A 26,913-nucleotide genomic window follows, 5' to 3' on the forward strand; every position below is an offset into this window, starting at 1 on the left:
AGATGAAAGTACGGACAGCACTTCTAATCACCCAACTACAGCTGCTATAGCATCTCCCAGACTTCTAGTTTCTAAAATTCTGGGGGAGGTGGGACAATTTGAACTGTAACAGTCTACATGGTAGTAATATTACCTTTTGGCCATTGGCCCGATACTAATCCTTTTTGTTTTTAGTATACAAAATATGCTGAAAACATTTCTCTTAAACACATTTAAATTAATGTAATTAAACAGAAGGCAACAACTTCCTTCTAGAAGAGTTAGTTTTGTTATGAAAACTTTGCCATATACTTGTTAAATTAATTTATAGATTATTTTGGGGGTTAAATACAGATCATACTACAGGGTGTCTCAAAGGTTACTATACATATGAAAATTAATGAGCTCATATTATATTTTTTATTATATTTTATTTTTGTTATATTTTTAATATTTTCATATTTATGTATCAACACATAGAGAAATATTTTGTAAAATTCTGTTATGAATAGTTTGTAAATAAAGGTACATTTAGCTACCATTTTTCTCATTTTCTCTATGCATTTATGTATGAAGACCTTCGGGACACCCTGTTTATTCTTCATTTGAGAACCCATGTTAAATGTTTGTAAAAGGTGCTACAAACATACATGAGTTTTAAAAATGGAAATTACCATTTTATCATTTTAACTTTATAACACTTACTTTTATCCAAATTAAGTGTAAATATCAAAAAATCCAAGGTGAAATTTATATTCTGACTAAGCACAAAAATACATAAATTTTACTTCTAATCAGAAATTTCAGCTGACAAGTGAAAATTTTTACTTTGAAATAACTAGATTTGGGATAGAGAAGTTAACTTTTGATCTGAGCACATCACAAATATATTTTGTTTTAATGTAAAAATAATTTTTAAGGAAATAAAGTTTAAAGTCTTTTTACCCTACCATCTGAAACACACAATATTTTTTCCTTAAAATAGTTTAAAATAAACATCTCATTTAAAATCTGATTTTACCAAAAAAGAGAGAAATAAAATTACTCTTAAATGTACTTGTGCCAAATAGTTGCGGCTTCCAGATGTTGTTAGCTAAAAACCATTCATTACATGATGACATTAGAGAAAGTAACCTTTGTCTTGTAACCTAGTAACTTGAAATTTAATCGATATTGCTTATCAAAGAAGACTTATATTTGTAAACTTAAAAATTTTTATCTTTAAAAAAGTGCCTAACAAACTATTTTCTTAAATAAAATACAATTATTATATAAAGAATTATTTATTCTAAGAACTTCAAAAAACAAACATAAAACGAGAAGGTGCGTGAGAGTTGGGAACATGTCCTAAAATGAAATATCCAGAATTATTTGCAATAAGGCTCAGAACCACAAAGGACTCATTAGGGTAAAATTTCAAGTCTGCTAATATGTTACTACTATTGTGTTTTGACAGTCATCTCCTATCGATCTGAACACTGCACTGTCATTTCCAAATGATCAGAATATTGAAGTGACTTATATTTTCTTATCATAAATTTCTTAGAGAAAATGCTTAACTCATTGGCCTAAACAAAAGAGACACAGAAACGTCGCACACAAGTCATTTAAATATTATTTACTATAATAAAGATGGTAATTTAACCATTTCAAGCTATTTATCTGGTATCTAATGTTGTCATACTATTATTTTTTCAAATCTCAAACATATCTATATTATTTATAAGTAATTTATTATGACAATGTATCAGTCTTATCTTTATTGGAATCATTGAGGAGTACTAAATTTTAGCAGAAACATCAAGCTATAGATTATGTTCCAAAGTATTTCACAGGTGTTCCTCCCCATTTAAAAATTTCAGAAGCAACTTAACTCTGCTTAAAATCTTAGTCTATCAGAACTGTTTTGATTGTCAAAATTAACTATGAAATTATTCTTTCCATTTTTAATCACGTCAGCCTGAATTGGGCTTTTCAATGGATATTTTAAATGACAAGGCCGAAATTTCGGAGACAGAAAAACTGGGCCTGGTTCCGATTCAACTGTTTACTAAATATATGATCTTCTTCTCCAGGCCTTCCCTTGCTCTTCTCAAAGATGAAAATCCTATTACTCTCTCCTTTGTGAAAAATCATGTAAGTAAAACATGAAAAAACTGTATACAGGGCCAACATACGACATATGTAGTATCAACACACAGAAGCCTATTATAGTACTGGATTTGGTTAGAATGACCAGGGTATAAAAGTATAACTTAAGAGAAAGTCATTCCGGGAAGTACCAGAATAAAAACTTTTAAAAACATCTTTACCATCTCCTCTGAATATAGTCTGAGAGCAATTTTTAAAAAAATGTACTGATACCTATCCTATCACCATGTAAGAAACCACCTTGGGCACTGACCTAGGGAAAGCTAAAAGCCTCATTCATTCCTCCCAGACCTTTTATGGCTATACTTTGGTTATATCTGAATGGGTTTTTACAGTTTTATTAATTTACAGCCTGTTTGTTCCAAGTTCACTCTGGCAGTTACTTATCTTTCTTTGATAGTTGCAGGCAATGCTTATTTCTCCTCTACTATTTTTTTATTTGTTTTAAATTCTATTTTTTTTATGACTCACATTGCATTGAAACTAGATGTAATAAAGGGTTCTTAAAGGATAGAGAAAAAAATATTCAAAATTAAGTCACTAAAAGCACATGTTCCCTCCACTTCCCTGGCTTTTTTACTGTACATGCACTCCAATGTGATGTAAGAGCCACAAATTATCAGAAAAAGCTTAATTTGTACAAGGTTATAGACACAAAGAAGGAAAAGCGTTATAAATAAGGATTGATTTTTATATGAGGCATATCTAAAGGATGCTTTTGAAGAAATGAATGATTTTGAATTGAACAGAAGGGATGTGGTAAGATGTACCATACAGAAGTATTATAGATGTTATCACTGAAGTATTACATGTATTTCTAGTTTGCTAGCTAAATAAACTAGACAGGTGACTGGTCAGGTATGGAGAAACAAATCTGGAAGCCTTACTAAAGATGCAGGTGATTTGTGAAGTTATAGGATGAGAAAATTTGGGACAAATGGAGGCCTAAATCATATATAGACATGGATAATGTCAAAATGAGAAAACGATAGGAACGGAAATAAAAATGACTGGAAAAATACAAGCAAAATTATATATTATTGAAGAATACAGTTTTAATGAGAATGGTCATAGTTAGAAAACACAGCAGAGGAAAAACAAAAATAAAGATTGGTTTTGATAAAAAAAGTCCATAATAAATTTAAAGGGTGATTTGGGTTTAGTGGTAAGGATGTCTAAATTAGCAATGGACTAAGAGAACACTAATAAACAAAAAAGTTAAATTTTTAAGATGTTCACTCAGGAAAATTTGGAGAAAATAACATAAAAGCTAAAAAGACTTTTGTGTGTTTAAAGGCAGAAATGAATGATTAAATAAAGATTATGCTTTATACTTGAAAGAGTCAATATAAACCGACTATGTTTCAGAACTAAGTTAGGCACTTGGGGGTGGGGAATGGGAAACCTGATTTCTGTCATTAATAGACAGAAATTAATTTCAACCCACTTATATTTTTGGTATCATACGCAGCCCCTACACTTTATGGTATATATTTAAAAGTTCCTTAGAACTTGATAAGTGAAAAGTGTTAAAGAACAAAAATGGAAAATGAAATTGAAAATATAAAACAGCAAAGTAAGTCAATAATCCACACTTGAAAATAATTTTAAATAAAATTAAAAACAAAAATACAAGACTCTAGAAATGTAACTGCTAGATGCAGAGGTCCCCAACCTTTTTGACACCAGGGACTGGTTTTATGGAATACAATTTTTCAACAGGGGTGGAGGGGTATGTTGTTGTGGGAGTGGAGTTCAGGTAGTGATGCAAGTGCATTGGTGTGGCTGTAAATACAGATTCCCCTGCCACTCACCTCCTAACAGGTCCTTAGGGGTTGGGGATCTCAGTGCTAGAGGCATCAAATCCATGTGATGTGCAAAGTAATGACATTTTTACATAGGTTTTACTTTGACATAGCCATCACCATTTAATGACACGATTTCTTGAATAATTCTATTAAAGAAATACTTTACTCCTCTTAAACATTTATAAAATTGATAGGTATATACTTAACACCTGTTACTCTCATACCATTCTTCAGTATGAAAAGCAACATAAAAAAATTGAACATCAAAATATTTTATTTCAAATCTGTTTTATGCCAGATCCAACATGTAATTGGAAGCTATTCTAATTCTATGGGTCTCTGAATTTCATCCATTGTATTTATTTTTATGAGCAACTTGCTTTAACTCTGAATCTATACCACTTTGACATTTGTTAAAGCTGTATAAAGACCATGCACAGTTCATTTATTTACAATATTGTACATTAAGTGAATGATTGAGGATCACACAAAAAATTCACCAAACTGTAACTACTACGGAAAAACATGAAACACATTATTTAAGGACTTTAACAAAATTTAAGTATGGAATTTTTCAAAGACTATTTTGGTTATAAGTGTTATGCAACCACTAGTCTGAAATAAGACTGACAAACACATGCAAATAAGTAGAATTTCAATAAATGAAAAGCTAAAAACACTTAGCTAAAAGCTAAAATATTATGTAGTTGAAAAACTACCATGTAACAATGGCAATTTATAAAACAGGGATAAAAGGCTATTCTTTAAAAGTCTTCCATGAATGATAGGGCTTTCAGTAATTTTCTAGAAAAACATTCGGAAATTAAGTTTCTCTAATTATGTTCATAACTAAAATTATGTTTTCAGTAGTGGTAAGAACTATGATTTTCAAATAATTATTATTATACTATAGGGAAAGGCTTGGTCTTTCCCTTTTAGAATGAAGGGGTAGAAGAAAATCAATTAGTAAATTTCGATTCAAGTAAAAGATTCTGGTACAAATATATCATTAACACAGAGTGGAGAGTTTGAAATAATCGCAAGTCCACGTACTTTTAACTGTATTCTTAAAATAGAAGTGTAAACTTTAGGTTTGTTCAATTTAAGATATCCTGTTAGGAAATACCTCCTCTTTAGGAGTATGGAAAATATCAGTAGATATTTGTCCTTCTCTAGACGTATCTCTTTCAGTTTTTACTGTTGTGGCTGAAGTACATTTAGATACTCAGACTGCCCCAACTGATATGTGGTATTCCTTCCACAGTCGACATACTGGTACCTCTCCTGGGATGTCTGTTCAGAGTGGCCAAAGTATGTAGTTGTCACAGTAACTCTAAAGACAAAATAAACAGGGAGAAATATAGCTATATTAAAAGATTTTCTGGAGTGAAACTACGTTTAAACATCAGAATTCTCTCCAGGGAGAGATTATTTGATTAATGATAACTTGATGTATGGACACAGGTCTCTAAGGGAATATTTCTCAAAGCGACAACAAAAACGCTACGTGAGCAAGCCCTATCCAAATAATTACACACGATAAACATAATTAAAAAAAAAAAAAGTACCTTTAGTTAAAAACATAAAGTTCATTATATGCTTAAAAAATAACCATACAGTTCTCTCATCATAGAAAAGATGTTAAGCAGCTCATGGCCAAAATACCAAAGCTATAATCAACAATGTTTTATTGGCTTGGAAAACATCCCATTTACAAACCAGTAACATTATTTCTAGCTACTGTTCGTGATTGTTTACAAAGGCAGCAAGACACTGAATGTTGTGCTCAGGGCTCTCTATTTCAGTCCTTGCCATTTTCCTGAGCTCTCGTCATGTCCACATTAACTATTTAGCAGTCACAAAATCCTATACTACTTCGTTGGGCAACCATTTCCTAATTTGTAAAATGGGATAATATTTACTTGATCTTACAACGCTCTTGGAAAGCTTAAAATCCAACTGAGATGGTATCTGTAAAGATGTAATATATGCTATATGACAATGATATAAATCTAAAATTCTTAACAAGAAATAGCTCTTTCAAAAAAAAGTCATACTTACTGCATCATGAGTACTATGTTATGTACTTTGATGGATGCCAGTGTACAGAAATCACTGTTAAGAAAATTAAAATGTGAAGGAATGTAAGTTATAAATTATTAATTTATTTCTTCCTATATTAAAGCTACTGGACACTATTAAGAATATGTGATATACAAGCATTTACTGAGCATTTTCTGTACTTCAAATAATGACTGACATATTCATGACTTCTTATTCTAAAAAATATACATCCTTCATGCCACTGCAGTTGCAGAGCTACTTTAATATAGGCTACAGATTACTTATACAGTTTACTCACCTTTTGAAATTCTGGTAACTGTTTGTTAGTTATCCGAAAGTTCTATACCCAGGCTAATATTAGAAGATGATGAAAACTTAATTATTTTTACCTATTAGGAGTTAATAATCACCTAGCCCCAATTTAAAAACTTCAGACCTTCAAACAAATATAGTAGTAACATTATTAGCACTTTTAGTCTTCCTATACTAAAATTCAGCAAATACAAGAATATGAGAATATGCTTCTTATAGTATAGTAATTTAAAAAAAAGTGACATAGTGTGTATTCGATCCTAATTCTGAAAAGTAAAAAATAAATTTTATGTGTACAATTTTACCTACATAAATGTTCTATATGTTGAACAGGAAAGAAGAAGAGAAAAAAAGGGATGATCAGGGGCCAAAAGGAATATTCCATAATGTAGTTGTTTTGATGGATAAGATTATGGAAATGTAAAAAATAGTCCTTATACTTTACTTTTTATACTTCATTATTTAATAATAAATTGTTAAAAATTAGAACTTACAACATGTAACTCATTTCCTCCGCTATAACAGTAGGTACCGTGTAATCAATCTGAAAGACAAAAAAAAGGGCAATTGAGAATAAGATCAAAACATCAACTATTTCAGATATACTGCGTATCTTCTAAGAGTTAGAAAATTCTCCATTTAGAAGTCTGATTCTAAGGTTTTATCTTTTATGTACATAGGGACACATTTCAAAATTAAGTTTTTAAGGAAATATCCCATACTTTCAAGATACACAATATGCAAAGTTGAGACTCATTTTACTCCTCCAAATTATATCGTTTGAGACTTACTTGCTTCATATCAAGTGGACCAATATTGGTTATGTTGTTTAAGCGTGCTTTTCCAATAACTGTTTTTGAAAATTGAACTTGAGCAGTGATGTTTTCAACTTCAACGGAATAATAATTATTGTTTGTAATATTTAGCGTATTCTATAAAAGAAAAATATATAAGGTTAGCTAAAAATACGCAAACATATATTCACAATTAATAAAGAAAATCACTTCAGCTATAGTTACTGCTTCTTTTAAGAGGAATAAAAGTATTCCCAAAATGTCAACATTAAATGAACCAATTATTTGGGTGTATGCTTGAGCACTATCTATATCTTCACAATAAATAAACAATTCAAAATATAAAAAATACAGAAAATATGCAGAGTATGGAAAAACAATGCCAGAAAATGTATTTGTGGCCTTAGTAAGAATTTAATAAAAATAATTTTACAATGTTATCTAAATTTTTACTAACCCTTAACATAAATCTTCATGAACTACGCTAGTAAACTGTTTCCTAGTTAAATACTACTTAAAATAAGCTTTTTGCTTAAAGGAAATTGGTATTTTAACTTATATACTAGCAGAATTTATACCAGGTCACAATGGAAAAGAAATCAGATTCATGTCTGTTTGGATAGAAATGTGGTTGAATCATTGCTACACTTAAGTACGGCTGGGGTCGGCTTCTGCATTTCTAATTCACTACTGTCTCACATTACTTTAGAAAATAGTCAATAAAAACATAATGAAAATATTAAACTAGAAAAAAAACAGTAAAAGATATAAAATAAATGGAAACTAAGTGATAAATATAGAAGAAATATTTGTAAGGCAAATAGCAATGGCTATCATTTATAGCACATACAGAGGGTGTTAAAAATGTATACACATTTTAAGAAAGGAAAAGCTATTAAAATTGTAATACATTTGACTTCTGCAATTATAAGAAGTGCTCAATGTGACTTGTTTTCATCTTTTGTTATTGGTATATATTATTATAATTTTAATTGAGTTTTCTGGGGGTACCCTCTGTATAATACATAAAAAACACTTACAAACTCAGGGGTGCAAAAAGATAAGTGCAAATAGGAAACGACATAAAAAGTAAAGGATATTTGCCTGAGCAAATAAAGTGTAAATATAAATGGTTAAGAAATATTTTTGAATTCTCTAATTCATTTATAGTCAGGAAAAAGTTAATTTGTAAAAATGCAATATTGCTTTATATCCCTCAAGCTAGTAAAATTTGTAGAAAGCAAAGAAATTCTATTACTGGCAGAATGCTGGTAAAGGGTATATTTTTTTACATTGCTGGCAAATATGTGAAGTTTCACAACCATTTTTTTTTTTTTTTTTTGGCCGGGGCTGGGTTTGAACCCGCCACCTCAGGCATATGGGTCCGGCGCCCTACTCCTTGAGCCACAGGTGCCGCCCGAGATTTTTTTTTTTTTTTTTTTTTGTGTAGAGACAGAGTCTCACTTTATGGCCCTCGGTAGAGTACCGTGGCATCACACAGCTCACAGCAACTCCTGGGCTTAAGCGATTCTCTTGCCTCAGCCTCCCAAGTAGCTGGGACTACAGGCGCCCGCCACAACGCCCAGCTATTTTTCGGTTGCAGTTCAGCCTGGGCCGGGTTTGAACCCACCACCCTCGGTATATGGAGCCGGCGCCTTACCGACTGAGCCACAGGCGCCACTTTTTTGCATTTTTTTTTGGCCAGGAATGGGTTTGAACCCGCCACCTTGGGCATATGGGGCCAGCGCCCTACTCCTTTGAGCCACAGGCACCGCCCTCACAACTATTTTGATAAGTAATCTCAGGACATACACTAAAATAAAAATATGATAAAAATATCTAAAACATGATAAAATATCATAAATATGATAAATATATCATATAAATATGATAAAATATCTAAAATATGATAAAAACATTTAAAAATATCATGATCTTTAATTTTTATATTTACTCTCAAGAATTTATCTAGGTAAAAATATGATCTAGGTAAAAATGATAAAAATATGATAGCTTTTGACCTAGCTATTCTACTTCTGACCATCTGTTCCACAGAAATAGATATATACATTACAATATTAATGACAGTATTCTTTGTAGTAGCAAAAAATACGCCTTGCAAATAAAATAAATGCTTACCATAAATAGAATGACAGAACAAATTATATTAAATATTTATACAGAATATTATGCAGACATCAAAAAGAACATATTAACTTTTAAGCCAGATAATGAGGAAGGCTTTCTATCTTAATACAAAGGAATTTACAAATGAGAAAATCAAAATGTGAAAATACGTATAAAATGTTGTCTTTTTGAAAATACTGACTTTTATAAACCTGAACACGTACATGTGTATCTATATAAGATAATATGACTATAGAAAAAGACATGAAAGGATATAATATGTGATTAGTGGGAAGGAAAGGAAACAGTTTTAGTATAAAGGGGTACAAAAAAGACATACTAGAGATCAGCAATTATAGGATCACACTTAAATATTTAATTATTATAGTTATAAATATGAAGAAATATTTAGAAAAGTTCTGTAGCATAGTAGAAATCACCTTTATATATTTGGTTTTTAATATTCATGTCAATTTCTAGACATAATAGAAAAGAAACTGTTAAATTTGAGGTCAAGGATCTTCTGATGCAGGCCAAAGAATGGAATTTATGCGAATCTTACAACCCTCTATATGCAAGTAACTGTTGTCTTTTTCTGAAGTGTCCATAACTTTCATTAGAATGTTAAAAAAGATCAATAAAGTAAACAGGTTGAGAACAAAAATGCTTATGAGAACAAAGAAAGATGTACTGAGAGAAAGGAAATATAAAGATAAACACTAAGAAAGACAAAGGAAAAATAGGATGAATAATTCTGTACTAAAGGTCAGGCATTTTGTTGCTGAGAGTGGTGAGAATCCATTTAATTTATAAGTCAAAAAAGGAGCACAATCATAAGCTTTAAAATAACGATGATTTATTATAAAACATCTAAAAATATCATGATCTTTAATTCTCATATTTACTCTCAGGAATTTATCCTAAAGAAATAACGTAAAATGGAAACAAAGTTTAAGCACAAAGACATTTTCTAATATTCATATTTCTAATAGCAGACCTAAACATCCACTAAGTTAGAGTAAATTATATTTTTACAGTCATATAACAGACTACATGTGACCACTCAATATGGAAAAAGGTAGTGTGATCTCAGTTAAAATGTGTTTATGTACATGAATATGAGTCTGTGTATCCTTTATATATACATGAGAATTTGATTACACTTGTAAAAACATATATATACATGTATATAAATGTATACATACTTGTTAGAATATATACACACATTGGTCTAGGCAGCGGAAATAAAAGCCTTTATACATTATAGGAGTTTTCAAGTGTCTTTAATGATAATTAAATATTTTCCTAAGTGAAGAGATGTTACTAAAAAAAGAATAAGTAGTACTACTATAAACCACTTATTTGAAGAAACAAACATGTTTTTTAAAATAATCATAGAGAACCTACAGGCAATTCAGGTTCTTAGTGTCATCTAGTTAAACTTAACATTCAGCTTGTGATCTTATTTCTTATTTAATGTTCTATCTACACCTTCAGGTATTTAAAAGATAATATCACATTCCTTTTATTATTTATTATTACATATTTACAGTATGTGATACTGACAAGCTTTGGAGGTAGAACAAAAAATCTGGCCACTGTTTTAAATATTGCAGAAAGAGGAAATTATGTTCCTTATTCTAAAAGGCTTTTAAAGTAGGACAATATCCAATGATAATTCCCTGGTCATATGAAACCATTTACGACTGGCATTGTGTTATGAATGTTTTCATACATACTTTTTCCATATTGTTCTCTCTTTTTTAAAGCTCTTTGGTAACTTTTGATAGTAAGCAATAAAGATAAATGGATCCATGGAGCTCTTTTCTTCCTGTCATTTAGCAGTGATTTACTTTAACATGTCATTCTGTACCTCCAAAACTCTCTCTTCCCATCCCAAAGCACAGACATCTCTCACTTACTCTAAACCTTATCCAACTTTGTAAAAACCAACTAAGTCCAGTATCACTCTTCCAAACAGGTCACTGTTACACAGACACAACTTAGGCCTGAGGCCATAAATGATTGCCAGTGGCATGACTGATAGATATTTTCCCTTTTTCTCTCTTTTCAAACAAATGTTAACATAGAAAACAGTCAGAAGACCTTTTCTTGGGTCTTGTGTTCTCTTTTTGAGATTGGAGAGGTTACACAGCCCTTCTAAAAACAATGCCTTGAGAAACACAGGGGACATTTTTATGTATGTTAGTTTACAACAAGAAAGATCATTTAATAGTCTGCTTTGCAGTGCCTGTGGCTCAAAGGAGTAGGACACCAGCCCCATATACCAGAGGTGGTGGGTTCAAGCCCAGCCACGGCCAAAAAAAAAAAGTTTGGGGCGGTGCTTGTGGTTCAAAGGAGTAGGGCTCTGGCCCCATATATTGGAGGTGGTGGGTTCAAACCCGGCCCTGGCCCAAAACTGCAAAACAAAAGAAATGGTCGGCCAAAGATAGAAAAAAAATTTATTTCAAAAAATTCAAGGAAATAAAACTGTTACATTTACAGCATCTACCAAATCAACTGTCAATACTTTGCCAGGTCCTATTCAGAGTTAAATGTTGAAAAATAAATTGTAATATTTCTCTTCTTGGCTGGCAATTAACTTTTTAGTTTATTTTACCCCCCCTACAAACATCTTAAAATGCTAAATGATTCTGTACACACAGAATTGCCAGCATTTATTAGTTGCCTTTTTTTTAGCAGAACCAGAAATGGTAGAGGAGGTCAATACGGGAAAGGTATACACAAACCAAACACCCTCTCCACAGGGACAAAGGGACTGCTTAACAGGATAAAGAGAAGCAGTCACATATTTTTCATAAAAATTTGTACTTACTGTGATATTTAAATATATTCTACGCTTTTGAGGATCATAACTGACGTATGCTGATTTTACGCCAATGTATTTCACGTCGATAGAACGAGGGAAAAGGAAAAACACAGCCAATCCCGAAAGGAGCAGACAGACAAACACGGAGGCCATCACATACAGCTTTCTGAAAAGGAAAAGGGTGCATTGAAATGTGTGTTTATTAAAAAGCTCAGAATGCAACATTTTAAAAAGATATTTTCAATGTTTTTCCCCTAATATATGAGCATCATGTACAAAATGTATTAATTTTACCAAATTTTTCCATTCTAAAAGTGCAGGTTAAAATTAGTTCTAGGTCTATTAAGTGCTAAAATATTTTCCTTGAAAGATTAATTCACCATTTTGGAGACTGGCTGGGATTTTAGGCTCATAAGCGTTAGAATATGTACTGTAGTGATTCCCACCCAAATCAGGTTCATAACAGAATCAAAGCGAGAAGCTTTATACAAATACAAATTTCAAGATTCCCTTCTGGATTCAATGAAGTAGAATTTTCACATGTGAGTTGACTTTTATATGATCCTGCTAAAGTGACTGCTCATCAGAACCACCTGAGAAGCTCTTACAATTAATAATGACATAACCTAACCTGGCTTATTGTACCCTCAATGAATCCCCAACAATAATAATAATAAAAAAAAATAATGACATAACCACGTGCTGCATCAACCATTCTCACTGATTATGACCAGTCCTTTCTGAAGTTCCTCATCTCAAAGTACTTAATTATGCTTTTAAAAATATTGTTTACATTGATCAACTCTGCTTTAAAGGTAGTCTTACACTGTTGTATTTTTTTAAATCAAGAAGAGATAACTAAATGCAGATACAAAACAAGGAAAAAAAAAAAAAATCAACCCTACATCCCTTTGCCATTCTTCTAACCACCGTGAAAGGTGTCCCTTCCATCTCTTGGTCTTTTTTCCAGTCTCCACAGATGTAAATTTTCTTCAAGATTAACCTCAAGACTAGAGTTTCATGAAAACTATTTTCTGATCTCTCTAATATATAGCCCTCTAGTGAAAACTCACAGAACCCTTTTTTGTTTCTAAGGCTTATGTGTCACTTACTTCCCTCTTTTTGTAATATTCTAGTACTATGAAAAAAATTCATTTTATTTTTTCTTCTAGTCTGTCCTTCCCACCAACTCCTTTCTAAATGCGCTAATGGATTTAGGTTGCCTAAGAGCACAAAATGGTTTACCAAAAAACACAATAAAAACAAAAACAAAAAAACGTACATGACTGCTCCTAAGTCCATACTGTCGTCTTGAGCCAACAAAGTAGTTCCCACTCACTATGGATTTTCTCTCAACCTGAGTAGGTCAGTGACTGCTACTCAATTACCTAGTATGGTAGTTTAAACAAATGTTCACAGCACCTGAAGTATATCAAAACACCCAAAAAGATATAAGGATTTTAAAAATCATCACAATAAAAATGGAGTTTCTATCCTTTAGTGTTGTTTTATTTTTATTACTTATGGGCAGGTGAGCACACCATAATCTATTACAGCTCAGTTGTGACTATATGAGTCAGTGTTCTAAATTATTCTGCACAGCAAGTTTACAGTCATAACAAATATTATTGAACCTGATTGGATAATAACATTCTATGTAACATTTCATCTAAAGCTGGAAAATCGGTTAGTTTATTGACAAAATATATAGATCTTCATTATGAAATAAATCAGTAATATATTTTTTTTATGGCTCTAGGAACATTAACTGAATCCTGAGAGTTATAAGATACTGATGAAGTTATGAAGGTTGTAAGGTACATTTGGAGTCAAGTCAGAATTCTATTTCTCCCATTTCCTACCTGCAGTAATTAAGGGACTTCTTTCACTTTAAAATCCATAGGTTTGGGGATTAAATGACACAGCTGAAGTTTATAGACAAAGCAATTAATAAATATTTTCTAACTTCCTCATCACATCTCTCCCCATTTGTAAAAAATTAAAAGACCCAGAATTGTTCCCCAAATATTATAATTTTACTGCAAATTGAGAAACAAATTACTCTTGGCCTTGTGTGAGTTCAGAGGCCTAGTCCCTTTGCTCCCATGGTCTTTGCACAGTCTCAGGTACTTTCCCTACACACATAGTTTTCAGGACTAAGAATCATCACCCTCTGCAACTCTTTACCCACTGGTACTCTGGTCATCTGATTTCCTAGATTCCCAGCTCTATTTCTTCAATTAAGACAGACTGCTGAGTTCTGCCTGGTTCCCTCCCTTGCAGTGTGTAGGCTGGAACCTCTCTCCAGACAGTAGGCTGGTACAAACACAGGGCTCATCTCCTCTGCTTTCCCTTTCTCAGGAAACACTGTCCTACGCTGCCTCATGGCCAGTGTCTGAATAAATAGTGTCACGTACTTGTACAGTTTTTTTAATTATTTCAGGTGGGAGGGCGTGTCTAGTGTCTGTTATTACATCTTGGTTGGAAGTAGAAAATCCCATTTATTTGATTTTGTACTCTTTGTTCTTTATGCTGAAAATCTTATTCCTTAATGGCATTTCCATAATTACTTATTTGCTTTCCATATAAAATTTCACAATTACACCAACAGCACTCGTAATAATAGTGCAGTTTAAGATTTGTTCTGGTTTTCCTTACCATTTAGAACATCTTACTTGATATAAATAGTTAAAATACAATGTTTTCAAGTCACTTAAGGTAATTCCTTCAACTGTGTTATGTCACCAACTTGGTAAGACAGTTAGAATCATCTGTTCCCTTTTGTTTCAGTTTTTACCAGCTGCATGTCTTTTTACTTTTGATTTAATCTTTTCAGTTACATAAAAAAGTGCATGGTTCTAAACTCAAAGAATGCACACACACACACACACACACATAACAAACACACAGAGATTTTTACTTGCTTCTCTGTTCCTTCTTACATGTTCCCTCCCAAACTCTGACGGTAACCCATTCTAGAAGTTTTTATTATTCCACTGATGGTATGTATGTGTGTGTATGGTGTCTATTTTCAAATATAAATCTGTTCTGAATATTACACTGCACTAAAATATAGTTCTTCCTCATTCTATTTTACTATTGTGTACACACAGCATAATTTATTCTACCAATCCTTTATTATTGCTTTTTTACAAATGCCATTTACTATCTTTGACAACTGTCCTTAGAAAAAATTTTTCAAAGTAGAACTCCTGAGCCAAAAAGTACATGCATATGTAATTTTGCTAGCTAATGCCAAATTCCCATATACTATCAAGGCATGAATATGCTGTTTTCACTCAGTATTGCTAACAAGATGTTATCAAAAGCTTGGATTTTTGCCAATTTGATATAAATTATCTCCAAGTAAATTTAATTTATATTTCTTGCATAAGCAAGATTGAACATCCTTTTAAATGTTTAAAGGTCATTTGCATTTCCTTTTTGTGAACTAAGCTGTTCATAGCGTCTCTCTTCCATGGTGGTTGGCCTTTTTCTTCTAAAAATTTAAGCTCTTTAGAGTTAGGATATTGAAGCTTTTGTCTGCGATGATTTGCAAACATTACTTTCCATCTTACCATTGTATTCTGACTTCTATTAAGGTCATGTTTTCATCTATAAAAGTTTGTATTTGTCAAATTTATCTGTTTTTTTTTTATTACTTCTGGATTCTAAATCATCCTTGGAAAAACCTTCCAACTAGCAGGCTGTAAAAGGCTGCCATAATCATATCTGTTTATACATCTCATAATAAAAAGTCAGACCAACTGTTCGTAAAATCTTTGATTCATTTTATTTATGTGATTACTAAATGTTACTTTATCTCTCACTTGTTTATGGTTAAGTAGTAGGTCAATCTTTCTATTTCGTATTTTTTTTTTGTAGAGACAGAGTCTCACTTTATGGCCCTCGGTACAGTGCCGTGGCCTCACACAGCTCACAGCAACCTCCCACTCCTGGGCTTAAGCGATTCTCTTGCCTCAGCCTCCCGAATAGCTGTCTATTTCGTATTTCTTACAAATTGATTCTTTTACATGGGTGTGCAAGGTTTTTTTGTTTGTTTTGTTTTTTAACCACTAAAGTCCAAGAATTGGTTTATTTCTTTCAGGATCATAGTATAGTATCTTTTCACTATACACATATAGATTCATGCCTTGTTTTACTTCAGGAAGGAGTTCTTGAAATAATGTTTAGTATTTGTTCAGTTCTACTCCTTCAATTTTCTTCTTCAAAAGTTCCAATGATGGACATGTTCAATTTTCTTTTTTTGTCTTCTGTATCGTTTTCTCCTAAATCCTTTTCAGTAATTTGTGTGTGTTATGTTGTCATTCCTCCTCTTTATCCTCAATTTCCCCTCTTGGACTTTGTAGGGTCTGTGTTCATTCTTGTGCTCTTCCAGTTTTGTGGACATTCTTTTCCTAAGTCTTTCCAGAGGTCTGCAAACTCTCTTTTCAGTCTCCCACTGCTCAGTTATCTCGGAGTTTCTGATTTCTGTCTTCTGTGTTGTCATAGATTCTCTAAAGTTTTCATCTGCTTTTCTCATCTATCAACCTTTTGCTCAGTTCACTTTCTTTGACTTTTTAAAAAAGTATCTTTGGGGCGGTGCCTGTGGCTCAGTGAGTAGGGCGCCGGCCCCATATACCGAGGGTGGTGGGTTCAAACCCAGCCCCGGTCAAACTGCAACAAAAAAAATAGTCGGGCATTGTGGCGGGCGCCTGTAGTCCCAGCTACTCGGGAGGCTGAGGCAAGAGAATCATGTAAGCCCAAGAGTTGGAGGTTGCTGTGAGCCGTGTGACACCATGGCACTCTACCGAGGGTGGTAAAGTGAGACTCTGTCACTACAAAAAAAAAAAAAAAAGTATCTTTGTATGATGGTTTATTGTAATACTTTCCTGTTGGTTATGTTTAAATGAGAAGTACTTTCAAGTAAAGGATTCATTTTGGGTGAAGGGATGTGGCGGGGTTGCTTTCCTAACTTCACTGCTCAAGGGTTCCATCCTCTATTTTTATACAGAGTATTAAAAAAGAAGGCCTCTATGTATATTCACCTCCATAGTTCTCTGATTATCTCCCTACTATGAACTGGTTTTCTCCTTTATTCCTAACTCCTGCTCTGTATAAATTGGATTCTACCTAGCAGCTTCCCCCCCCTTCCCCCATGTCTGTGTTCTTTTGCAAGAGTTTTGTGGGTTTTGTTTTTTTGAGGTTTCTTCAGGTCTCTGAGGACTGAGCATGGTCCGATTCCTTCTGATCATCTCAAGGCCCTCAGCAGCTCTCTGTGGCCTCTGTCCACTTTCCAGCGGGAGCATGCAGTCTTCCTATTTTAGCAGGTTATTCTCAGAAGGATTTGCCGGGAGTACTCTGAATGGGGTCCTCTTCTTTCCAGACAGGGTTTTTGCTTTGTGTATCAGGGTTCTTAAGATCCTCAAGAACTCTCTTTTTGCTTCCCTTCACAAACCCCATGTATCTGCTAAGCATGTTTGAGTCTTGCTCAAATACGTCATCATGTTTGAATGCTCATTTTTATTCTGGGTTTGTTGAGAATAGCTCATTGCCCATTTCTTATAAAAATGACGTGTGTGTGTATGTTGCTACTGCTATTATAGATCTGTTTTAATACACAGATTTGAGAGTATACAGATACCATGCTGCTTTCAAGAACCCCAATCAGGAATCCTTGTTTTGTTTAATGACACAAACTGTATGATGACATAAATTAACAACCTAACAGCATTTTTCCCGTTAGTAGTTGTGGGATAATATTTAGAAATAAACATATCCTACATCAAGCACACAAAGTGAACTCAGTGTGAATTTAAAATGGCTTGCATTTTTTCCAGAGGCTTAAGGGAACTGGGCCCCCCTGGGATGCACGAGCAGAGTTGGCTTCCCTGGAGTTAAAAATTCCATGAGCCCATTCTCTGAAGCTGTGCACCCCGAGAAGCCTGAGATCAAAGGGCATGCTGCCCTTCCTCAGAGATACGGGACAGAGGGTTGACGTATGCTAACAACATATTGTCAGAGGTCTAGAGGTGCTCTGCCTTGAGGAAAAGACACAGTTGTTACTTCATACTGAGTAAACTGAGTGAACGCTTGAAGATACTCTTCTATTAACTCTGTTCCCCTGTGGCTACTTTCTTCTTTGTGATCTTTATTTAGATACCTGCCCAGAGACTATTCAGTGTCTAGAAGAAGATGTTTACTGCAACAGTGATTGTGTTGAGATGGTAACAGGATATTTCCTTTCAAGTTAATATCAGATAGGTAAAATGAGGTAATGGTGAAACTAACAGATAATAGATTGTGTACGTGACTAGAAAGGTATAAAATCAAACCCCTAAATAAAGAACTTCACTACATGCCATCCCATCCCGTGTAGTCTGTTTCTTGACTTAATAATTACAGGAGCGAGTTTACACCCACAACAAAGCTGCTGTTCGCTAGCGTCTCTGGTCACGCAACAGTAGTTTTAACTGAGTAATTATTTATACATCATTTGGAAAAAAATACAAAAAACGAAAATAAAACCTAAAACCATTCTAGCTCCTTACAATTACTTACGTTCTTCTTGGCCTTAATCTCTGATCGCTATATGGAATCAATGCCACCAGTTGGTTTTCTTGCCCTAAATGAGAAAAAAAAAGGTTTAGAAATTTATTAACATGACTAATTAAGAATATAGTGAAGCATTATCACAACCTGAGCTGTAAAGATCATCTCATTCCTTTAGTAAATTGCTCTCTAAGTCTTCCAAAAATTATCCAACAAAAGCTGACCTATAGAGAAGTAACTGTTTTTTCAGACCCAGATGTCTAGCTAATAAAAGATGGCATCATAAATAAGGGCTCCATTACTCTTTCTTCCAGTGAAAAAATTCTAAAATTCCCAGCTTTCAGAAGCTGTGAATTTATCAGGCCTTCCTTCAACTCCATTGTTTTCCTTTAAGACTCTGATTTGGTCGTGACAGCAGAAGAAACACTGCTATCTCCCTCTCCTGAAACCTCTATCATTGCAGAGGTTCTTACACTGCCCCTTAGAAAACCTAAACTCACAATTACCAAGTCTAACCCTTGAAGAACCCCTACATAATGAACTTTCTAGAGCCCTTTCAGTTCACGCCTCAAGTTACATTTAAGTTACTTCAAAATCCACAATTTCTTTCTTGGGTTGAGCTATATCCAGAAGCTTTAGCAGATAAATGGAGCTTTAAAAATGCCAATTTTCTAATCTTATCAGAGGTTAGCTGTTCCTATTAACTACTACTAAATTACCAAATAGTCAAAAATTCTCTTTAAAAGCTTTCTATAATGATTCTATTATTCCCCCTGCATGTGTGTTCCCTCATTACACTCACACAGAACTATATAAATATTATATATATACCTATACACACATATATATGTCCCTGGGTTATTAGCAAGATAGATTCTGTAGGTTTAGGTTGAATTTGTATGTAAGTTGGTACAGGTACATTTACCTGTTACCTATAATAGCCTCTGTTCCTAAGTGCAAATTTTACATAAGTTGGATGTTTGTAACTCAGGGTCTGCCTGTGTGTATGTGTGTACATGTGTGTATCTGCGTGTTTACAAATGCCATCTTGTTAAGTGGTATTAATTTGGCTAAACTACAATCTTGAATAAAACCAAACTGGCTACTATGCATATATGTGTATTCACACTGCTAAATATGGTAGAAAAAAACACACAACTACACCCAACAATCTTATTTTAGATCACTGTATTTCCCAAGTTCACCCTCTCAATCTGACTCTCCAAGACCACAATTTCATAACTTCAACTGTCTTTTCAAATCTTCTATGTCTTCTCTTCTTTCCTCATTCTTAGTTCACATGATAAACTGAAGAGAACTTCTACAAGCTCCCGCCATCACATCTAGCCACCTATCTGCTTCGGTGTCCGTACACTCTACTTTCTCTTATTATTAAACTACCTGTGCTCATGTCCTCTGGGTTGGTGCACTGTATAGCGTCCTCCTTTGCCTATTCGAGGACATTGCTCCAATAATTCTCCCAACTCCTACATTACTAATATTTTCTAACAGATAATTCTCATCACCATACAAACATCTACTATTCATTATATCTTTAAAAAAACCTCTCTCCTCATCTTATAGCCCCTTCCAGTCACCACCTTTCTTCTCCCCTCTTCTTCAGAGCCAGACTCCTCAGACAAGCTAATTTCTATCTATATAAATCATCTCCTCCTACCCTCCTATGTGCTCTTAAGCTTACTCTATAGATGCTACATATGACCTAATAGGCTACCAAAACTGCTCTCCAGTGGCCTCCAGGTCACCAAATCCAGTGATCAGTTCTCAGTTTTCACAGTAGTGCATCTATTGGGAGCATCTACAGTTGACCACTATTTCTCACATGGCATGCTTTCTTCACTTATCTTGCAGCACCCGAGACACCGTGATCTCCTGCCACTCTTGCTGTACTTTCTCAGTGTTTTTGTTACATTTTTCTCATGTCACTGACCTCAAAATGCTTCAGTGTTCCAGGGATCAGTCTAGGGTGTCATTTTGCTGTCTACACTGACTAGTTTGCTATTTTCATCCAGCTCAGCATTAAGTATCATCTATACATTGATGCCTCCAGGCTAGGACTTGCACTTGAATTCCAGACCCTTATTATAACTAAGTGCCCACTGAACATATTCACTTCCATCTCAAATAGGCATCTCCAAACATGTCTACAATTGAGCTCCTGATCTCTCTTCCCTGACACAGACACTCAAACCATCTTTTCTTCATTTTAATAGGTTGCTGCTCCATTTTTAATTGTTCGGCTAAACAAACAAACAACTAAAAAAAAAAAAAAATCAACTCAGGAACCATCCTTGATTTCCTATTTTCTACAATCCATGTTCGGGCTGCCAAAAAAGCCTATTGGTCAACTTCAAAAATATAACTAGATTTCCACCTCAACCTGGTACACCAATCCTTTCAATTGCAATAATTCTTTTATTTTCAAACAGTTACTACCTCTGCAAAGATAAAACAATCACATTCAAAGGGCATCACAAATGCAAACTAACCCCAAGTCCAAACCATGACATTTCTCAGAGACTATGGTACCTTATATTGTTACTTTAGGGTAGTGATTTTCAACGGGTATGCTGTGAGAGGATCTTAGGTGTCCCATGAAAAATTTTAAAGATTAATTATTTTCAAAAGAATTTCAAAGCACAGTATGTACATTCTTTTTTCACTTTTTTTTGATCAACATAATTAATGGTGCCACAGGAGTTTGACAATAGGTTCAGGTATGCCTTGAGAAAAAGAGTTTGAGAAACACTGCTTTTGGTTCTCTCCAGGGTCATGTATCAGCTTTTATAATAAGAATAGCACAAGGTAACATTACTGTTTCTACTTATTGCTACTGTTACCAAAGTAGACCACAAACAGCACCTAGGGAATTATTTCCTGCTGACTTCCCCTGTGATAAACCAGACTGTTTCTTTTCCAACTCATCTTCATACAGCATCCCTCTGCATTACATAGTTCCTTTTAGAAATAACTGATTAGGGCATGGTCTGCTTAGTACTATTATTTAGATAGTGAATTAAAAATATTGGGTCACCAAATTACTTAAATTGCTTCTGACATCTAAGATAGCAAAGCAACTGTGGTATGACTTCTGTAGACACCAAAGAGAGCTAAAAGTTTTTAGTCAAGAGACAATGTACATCTGCTTTAAAAGGTGGGAAAGAAAAAACACTGGAGGTAGTGAAGTGGTTCTCATTACTGCTTTAAGAACCTTAAATGTTTTCTTTTTTTTTTTGAGACAGAGTCTCACTTTGTCACCTTTGGTAGAGTGCCATAGTGTCATAGCTCACAGCAACCTCAAACTCTTGGGCATAAGTGATTCTCTTGACCCAGCCTCCTGAGTAGCTGGTCTCACCCTTGTTCAGGCTGGTCTTGAACTCCTGAGCTCAGGTGATCCACCTGCCTCAGCCTCCCAGAATGCTAGGATTACAGGCGTTTGAGCCACCACACCCGGCCAGGAACTTTAATATTTTTATGTTTGTATTTTTCTTTGCTTTTAATTGAAGATAGCTAATATGAAGTTTCAACTTTAATTCTAAGAGTCTTTTAAAAAACAGAAGGCTGCTTAGACTCATAGATTTTATAATATTTGTGCAACTGATACAGAATTCCACCACTCAGGGCTAGACAAGGAACCCCTGTTCTCTAGGCCCAGATGAGCTCAGATGTCAGACCCCCATTTCCAGGCACAAGCAGACTGCCTTTTTTGGGACACATCCTCTGACCATGAACAAAGCAGCCTGTGATGGTTTTTTGGGTGGTTTGACCTTGGGTAGAAGCACATACCCTAATCCCTTCTCAGGGACAAAGACTGTAAAGACCAACAGCCAGCCACGTGTAATCCTCTAGACTTAAAACCCCTAGATAAGAGTCCACGTGGAGACTCCCAGGGAGTTCTTCAGTTCTTTCCCCCTTCCAGAAGCTCTGGTGCTTTTTACTTCTTCTGTATTCCTTTCTAACTTCTAATAAAAATTCTATCTTATCACTAATCTGTGGTCCGTGGGTTCGTTCTTTGAATCCCCAAGACCAAGGACCTACTGAAGAACAAAATTCCGGTATCACAACCACCTAAAGTCATTCTCTAAAGGAAAAAAAAAAAATGCAATGACAACATACCCCTGGGAATTCTGCCTGTTCCCTGACAAGTGGGGCAAGTGACACTATCTCTTCCTGTAAATTCCACATATGGAAACTGAGAGACGTCTCCATTTCTTCCATCTTCATTATGTACTTCACCACTAACCAATCCATTCCTCATGTTGTCAGAAGATGTGACTCCATCATAAGCATCTTCTTTACTTGAATGCAAAGGCAAATGAGAAAGAGACTTTCCCATGTCTAAAAAAAAAAGAAAGAAAAGAAAAGGCAAATCTTATAATAAATGTCAGGGGAGAAAGTATACTCCAGAGCTCTATAAGACATATATGGTAATCTAATTAGAATGAACTTTAAAATAGTGTCCAAACAACTTTTGGATTGGAATTATATTCAATCTAAATAATGTCTGAGAGAAGGGAGTCATTTACTAGAGTTCAGAAGTGCTTCTGAAGAAAATATGAAATGATATCCTATCAGGGTTGTGATGAGAATGGGCTTCCAAATATTAACATCGGATGAAAGTCTACACCTTAGGATTCTCTTTAAAGAAACAAGCAGGCTTCATTTTTTAAAAACAAACAAAACAAATATATTCTACTTGTAAGCCAGTTAGCAATAAAAGGAAAAATTGCTTTGGCAAAATGAAAATTAGATATCTGGTGTATAACCAGGTAATTTCAAAGCAGTACTTTACGGATTTTTAAAATTTATAACCCTTTGGGCGGCGCCTGTGGCTCAGTGAGCAGGGCGCCGGCCCCATATACCGAGGGTGGCGGGTTCAAACCCAGCCCCGGCCAAACTGCAAGAAAAAAATAACCGGGCATTGTGGCGGGCGCCTGTAGTCCCAGCTACTCAGGAGGCTGAGGCAGGAGAATCGCCTAAGCCCAGGAGTTGGAGGTTGCTGTGAGCTGTGTGATGCCACGGCACTCTACCGAGGGCAATAAAGTGAAACTCTGTCTCTACAAAAAAATTTTAAAAAAAATTATAACGCTTTGTAATAAATAAATCCTTCTCATCTTCACTTTCATTCTGCACTTTCTTGCTTTTTAAACATTTAAACACTTGCAACAACAAAATACCTCAGGGGCAGTGCCTGTGGCTCAGAGGGGTAGGGCGCTGGTCCCATATGCCGGAGGTGGCGGGTTCAAACCCAGTCCCGGCAAAAAAAAAAACACACAAAAAAAATAATAATAAGGAAAAATAAAACCTCAAAAATCTCAAATCATGTAGATTTTTCTTTCATTCAACAGACGGCAGAGTTAAAATTAAGAAGCTAATATTCCAAAATATTAAGTATAATTTACGAACACAGAGGAATAAAAGTTAAAACATTAACTTTAAAATTTTAAGATAATAGCATCAAAAATAACCTGGTAACATTAAATATAAATTTAAAATCTAAGTAAGAATATGTAATTAGCATTAATACTACTATAAAAATAACCTCTGTAGTTAAGCTGTAATTAAGGTCACACAATTTTAAGGTTAAAAAGAACTTAACAGTCACATAATCCAACCTGCTGATATTCTCTGGAAAAGTTAATAAAAAGGCAAAATTTAAAAATAACAATTTTACTCTTTCTAAATCTATTTATTATATATCTATTATCAGTTCCTAAAAATAGATTGTAGACCTTCATACAGATTTGTTTTTTTGGGCCAGGGCTGGGTTTGAACCCACCACCTCTGGCATATGGGACCGGCACCCTACTCCTTGAGCCACAGGTGCCGCCCAACATACAGGTATTTCTTTTAAAAATTCTCATTTATCTGAATAAGGAAAACTGACACTATAAATAATTCAATTCATCCTATAATGGGAAAAAAATTTTATTTAAAGTTGGTGTGCGAGGGCGGGCCTGTGGCTCAGTGGGTAAGGCGCCGGCCCCATATACGGAGGGTGGCGGGTTCAAACCCGGAGGGCCAAACTGCAATCAATAAATAGCTGGGCGTTGTGGCAGGCGCCTGTAGTCCCAGCTACTTGGGAGGCTGAGGCAAGAGAATCGCTTAAGCCCAGGAGTTGGAGGTTGCTGTGAGCTGTGTGAGGCCACGGCACTCTACCGAGGGCCATAAAGTGAGACTCTGTCTCTACAAAAAAAATAAAATAAAAATAAAATAAAATAAAAAAATAAAATTGGTGTGCGACCCATTTCTTGGCCAAACATGGTGTAAACAGCAGAATAAAAACTATACATCTAATATACAAACTCTAAAGTGTAAAATGAGAAATAAATATTTTTTTTCATTATTTCACTGTTAAAAAAGGCCTCTGCAAACTGTCCATGTAAATTCAAAAACACATTTGTATATATAATGTATATATACAATATCACTTCTGACTTCTAAAAAAGCATTATTTTACTATGATTCAGTGATATTCTGAGCCAAACAAACCCTTGCTAGCCAACTGGTGATTCAAATGTGAATTAACATCACTGTCCCCACACACTGTGACTTGGGGGAGGGGGGAGTCTATGTGGATCACTGGGCCTCAGCAGTAAGGTTTCAGGAGCATCCTTGGGATCTCACTCAAAATAGCTGGGGTATCGTTGTACCCCACGATTGTATTAATGTACACAGCTATGATTTAACAAAAAATAAAAATAGATAAATAGCTGGGGTATAAGGTGCATCCCCTTGGTCAGGGCTAGTTTTCTGCTGTAATCTAACAGTTACCTTCATTGACTCTGCTTTAGGGAGGTGTTTGGACAAGTGCCAGACTGTCAGATACTTGGAACCCCTGCCTTCCCTACTAGATTTCTTCAGAGAACTGACAAGTTTAATTACTTTTAATATTGGAAACTCATTAATTTAAAAAGGGGCGCTAGACATCTTTCTGCTCATCCCTGTGCTCAACGTTTTCGTTCCAGTCTCTTAATTTGTCAACAAGGATCTCCGATTCGGTCTGAGGAGGGGGTAAACATACACACACACACATACATGAGTATGTACACATACAGATACACACATTTGTATATATATGTGTGTCTATGTGTTTATAAAACACACACACAGGTTTAGCACCAGCGAGTTTAAATGGGCCGTGATCATCTGTGCGACACTGGTTTAAGGACTCGAAAACCTGGCCCTTCAAAAGCTCCATAAACAAAACCCAGCAAAAAAGCCTACTCTGTGAAGATTAAAAATAAGATCCAGGCAACAGTGCAAGACAATTCAAAACAGCAAAACCAAGGGCCACCTGACGCACAAAGTGTGGGGGGTAGAATCACACCCGAGGGCCGGACTCTGGCCAAAGCGGGGCTCCTCCGCGGGAGGCCGGGCCAAGGTAAGAGAGGGCGCAACTCCCCCAGCTGGAGCCCGCGAGGAGACCCCGTCTGGCAGCAGGCCCTGCTCCCCAGCGGCTTCCCCTCCTCCACCTCGTAGTCAGGCCCGGCTGATCCCGGGGCGCCGCCGCTCAGCCCAGCTCTGGAAAGGGAGCTGGGGTCTGCAGGTACGCGGTCGCTCACCGGCACGCGGGGCGCTGCGGAGTCCCCGGCTCCTTCGGCGCAGACAGGCCCTAGGCCAGGGTCGCAGAGTCGGCAGTCCCGGGTGCAGGGGGGGATGGAAAGAAGGGCCCCAGCGCCCGGCAGCCTGTGAGCTGGGAAGGGGGAGGGGCGGGACAAGGGCAGGATCAGCTGAGGCCTACCGCAAACCTCCCGCGCGCCTGCGCAGAGCGCTCCCGGAGGGGCGGGGGATGCCGGAGGAGCGCCTAGGGCGCATGCGTCCTTCTTCCGCGGACCTAAAACTCTGAAACCCACATCCTGTTGTGGTGGGTTTAGGTTTCTTTTTACCTTGCGTTCCTAGACATTAAAGTAAAATTTGGCCACGATTGTTTAAGAATTTCCCCTTTTCCGTTATCCAACCATTTCTTTTGCAAAGAGGAAAAATGTGCTCGGTCTGACTCAGCTCTCACCTGAGCAGCCTCCCTGGTCACGCTCTGTTGAGTCGTCGCTGACTTGCTCTTTGGAGTAGGACGAACCGGTTTGTAAACAAGCCGAAAACTTACTTCTATTTTAATTCAGAAACTTTTGCCAACTAGAAGGAAACAGCAAGCAATAAGGGCCCCTGTGTTTTGCTTTGTTATGCTTTTGCACTTGCTGCCTCCAGTAGCTAGTTAACTGGGGTGTGAGGAGAGACCCCAGCTTAAATCTCAGTACTTCAACTCTTCACTGTGAGA

At 35.5% G+C, this 26,913-nt stretch overlaps 1 protein-coding gene and 1 long non-coding RNA gene across 2 annotated transcripts in view; one reads left to right on the top strand and one right to left on the bottom strand.

The window, feature by feature from the left end:
- Positions 1-4,196: 4,196 nt before the first annotated feature.
- On the bottom strand, positions 4,197-26,406 carry TMEM106B (transmembrane protein 106B). The gene is made up of 8 exons (XM_053609519.1): positions 26,204-26,406; positions 22,755-22,976; positions 18,627-18,690; positions 12,072-12,231; positions 7,106-7,246; positions 6,809-6,858; positions 6,000-6,053; positions 4,197-5,271 (listed from the first exon to the last, which is right to left on the bottom strand). The coding sequence occupies exons 2-8, from the start codon at positions 22,972-22,974 to the stop codon at positions 5,133-5,135; spliced, it is 828 nt and encodes a 275-aa protein (XP_053465494.1). The 5' UTR covers positions 22,975-22,976; positions 26,204-26,406; the 3' UTR covers positions 4,197-5,132.
- LOC128598763 (uncharacterized) overlaps positions 25,968-26,913 on the top strand; it is a 110,412-nt gene continuing 109,466 nt past the window's right edge. Inside the window, exon 1 of the long non-coding RNA XR_008383700.1 lies at positions 25,968-26,187. This is a non-coding gene — a long non-coding RNA (uncharacterized LOC128598763). The remainder of the gene's footprint in view (positions 26,188-26,913) is intronic.

The sequence above is a fragment of the Nycticebus coucang genome, chromosome 11, assembly GCF_027406575.1.
Source record: "Nycticebus coucang isolate mNycCou1 chromosome 11, mNycCou1.pri, whole genome shotgun sequence".
Classification (NCBI taxonomy): domain Eukaryota; kingdom Metazoa; phylum Chordata; class Mammalia; order Primates; family Lorisidae; genus Nycticebus; species Nycticebus coucang.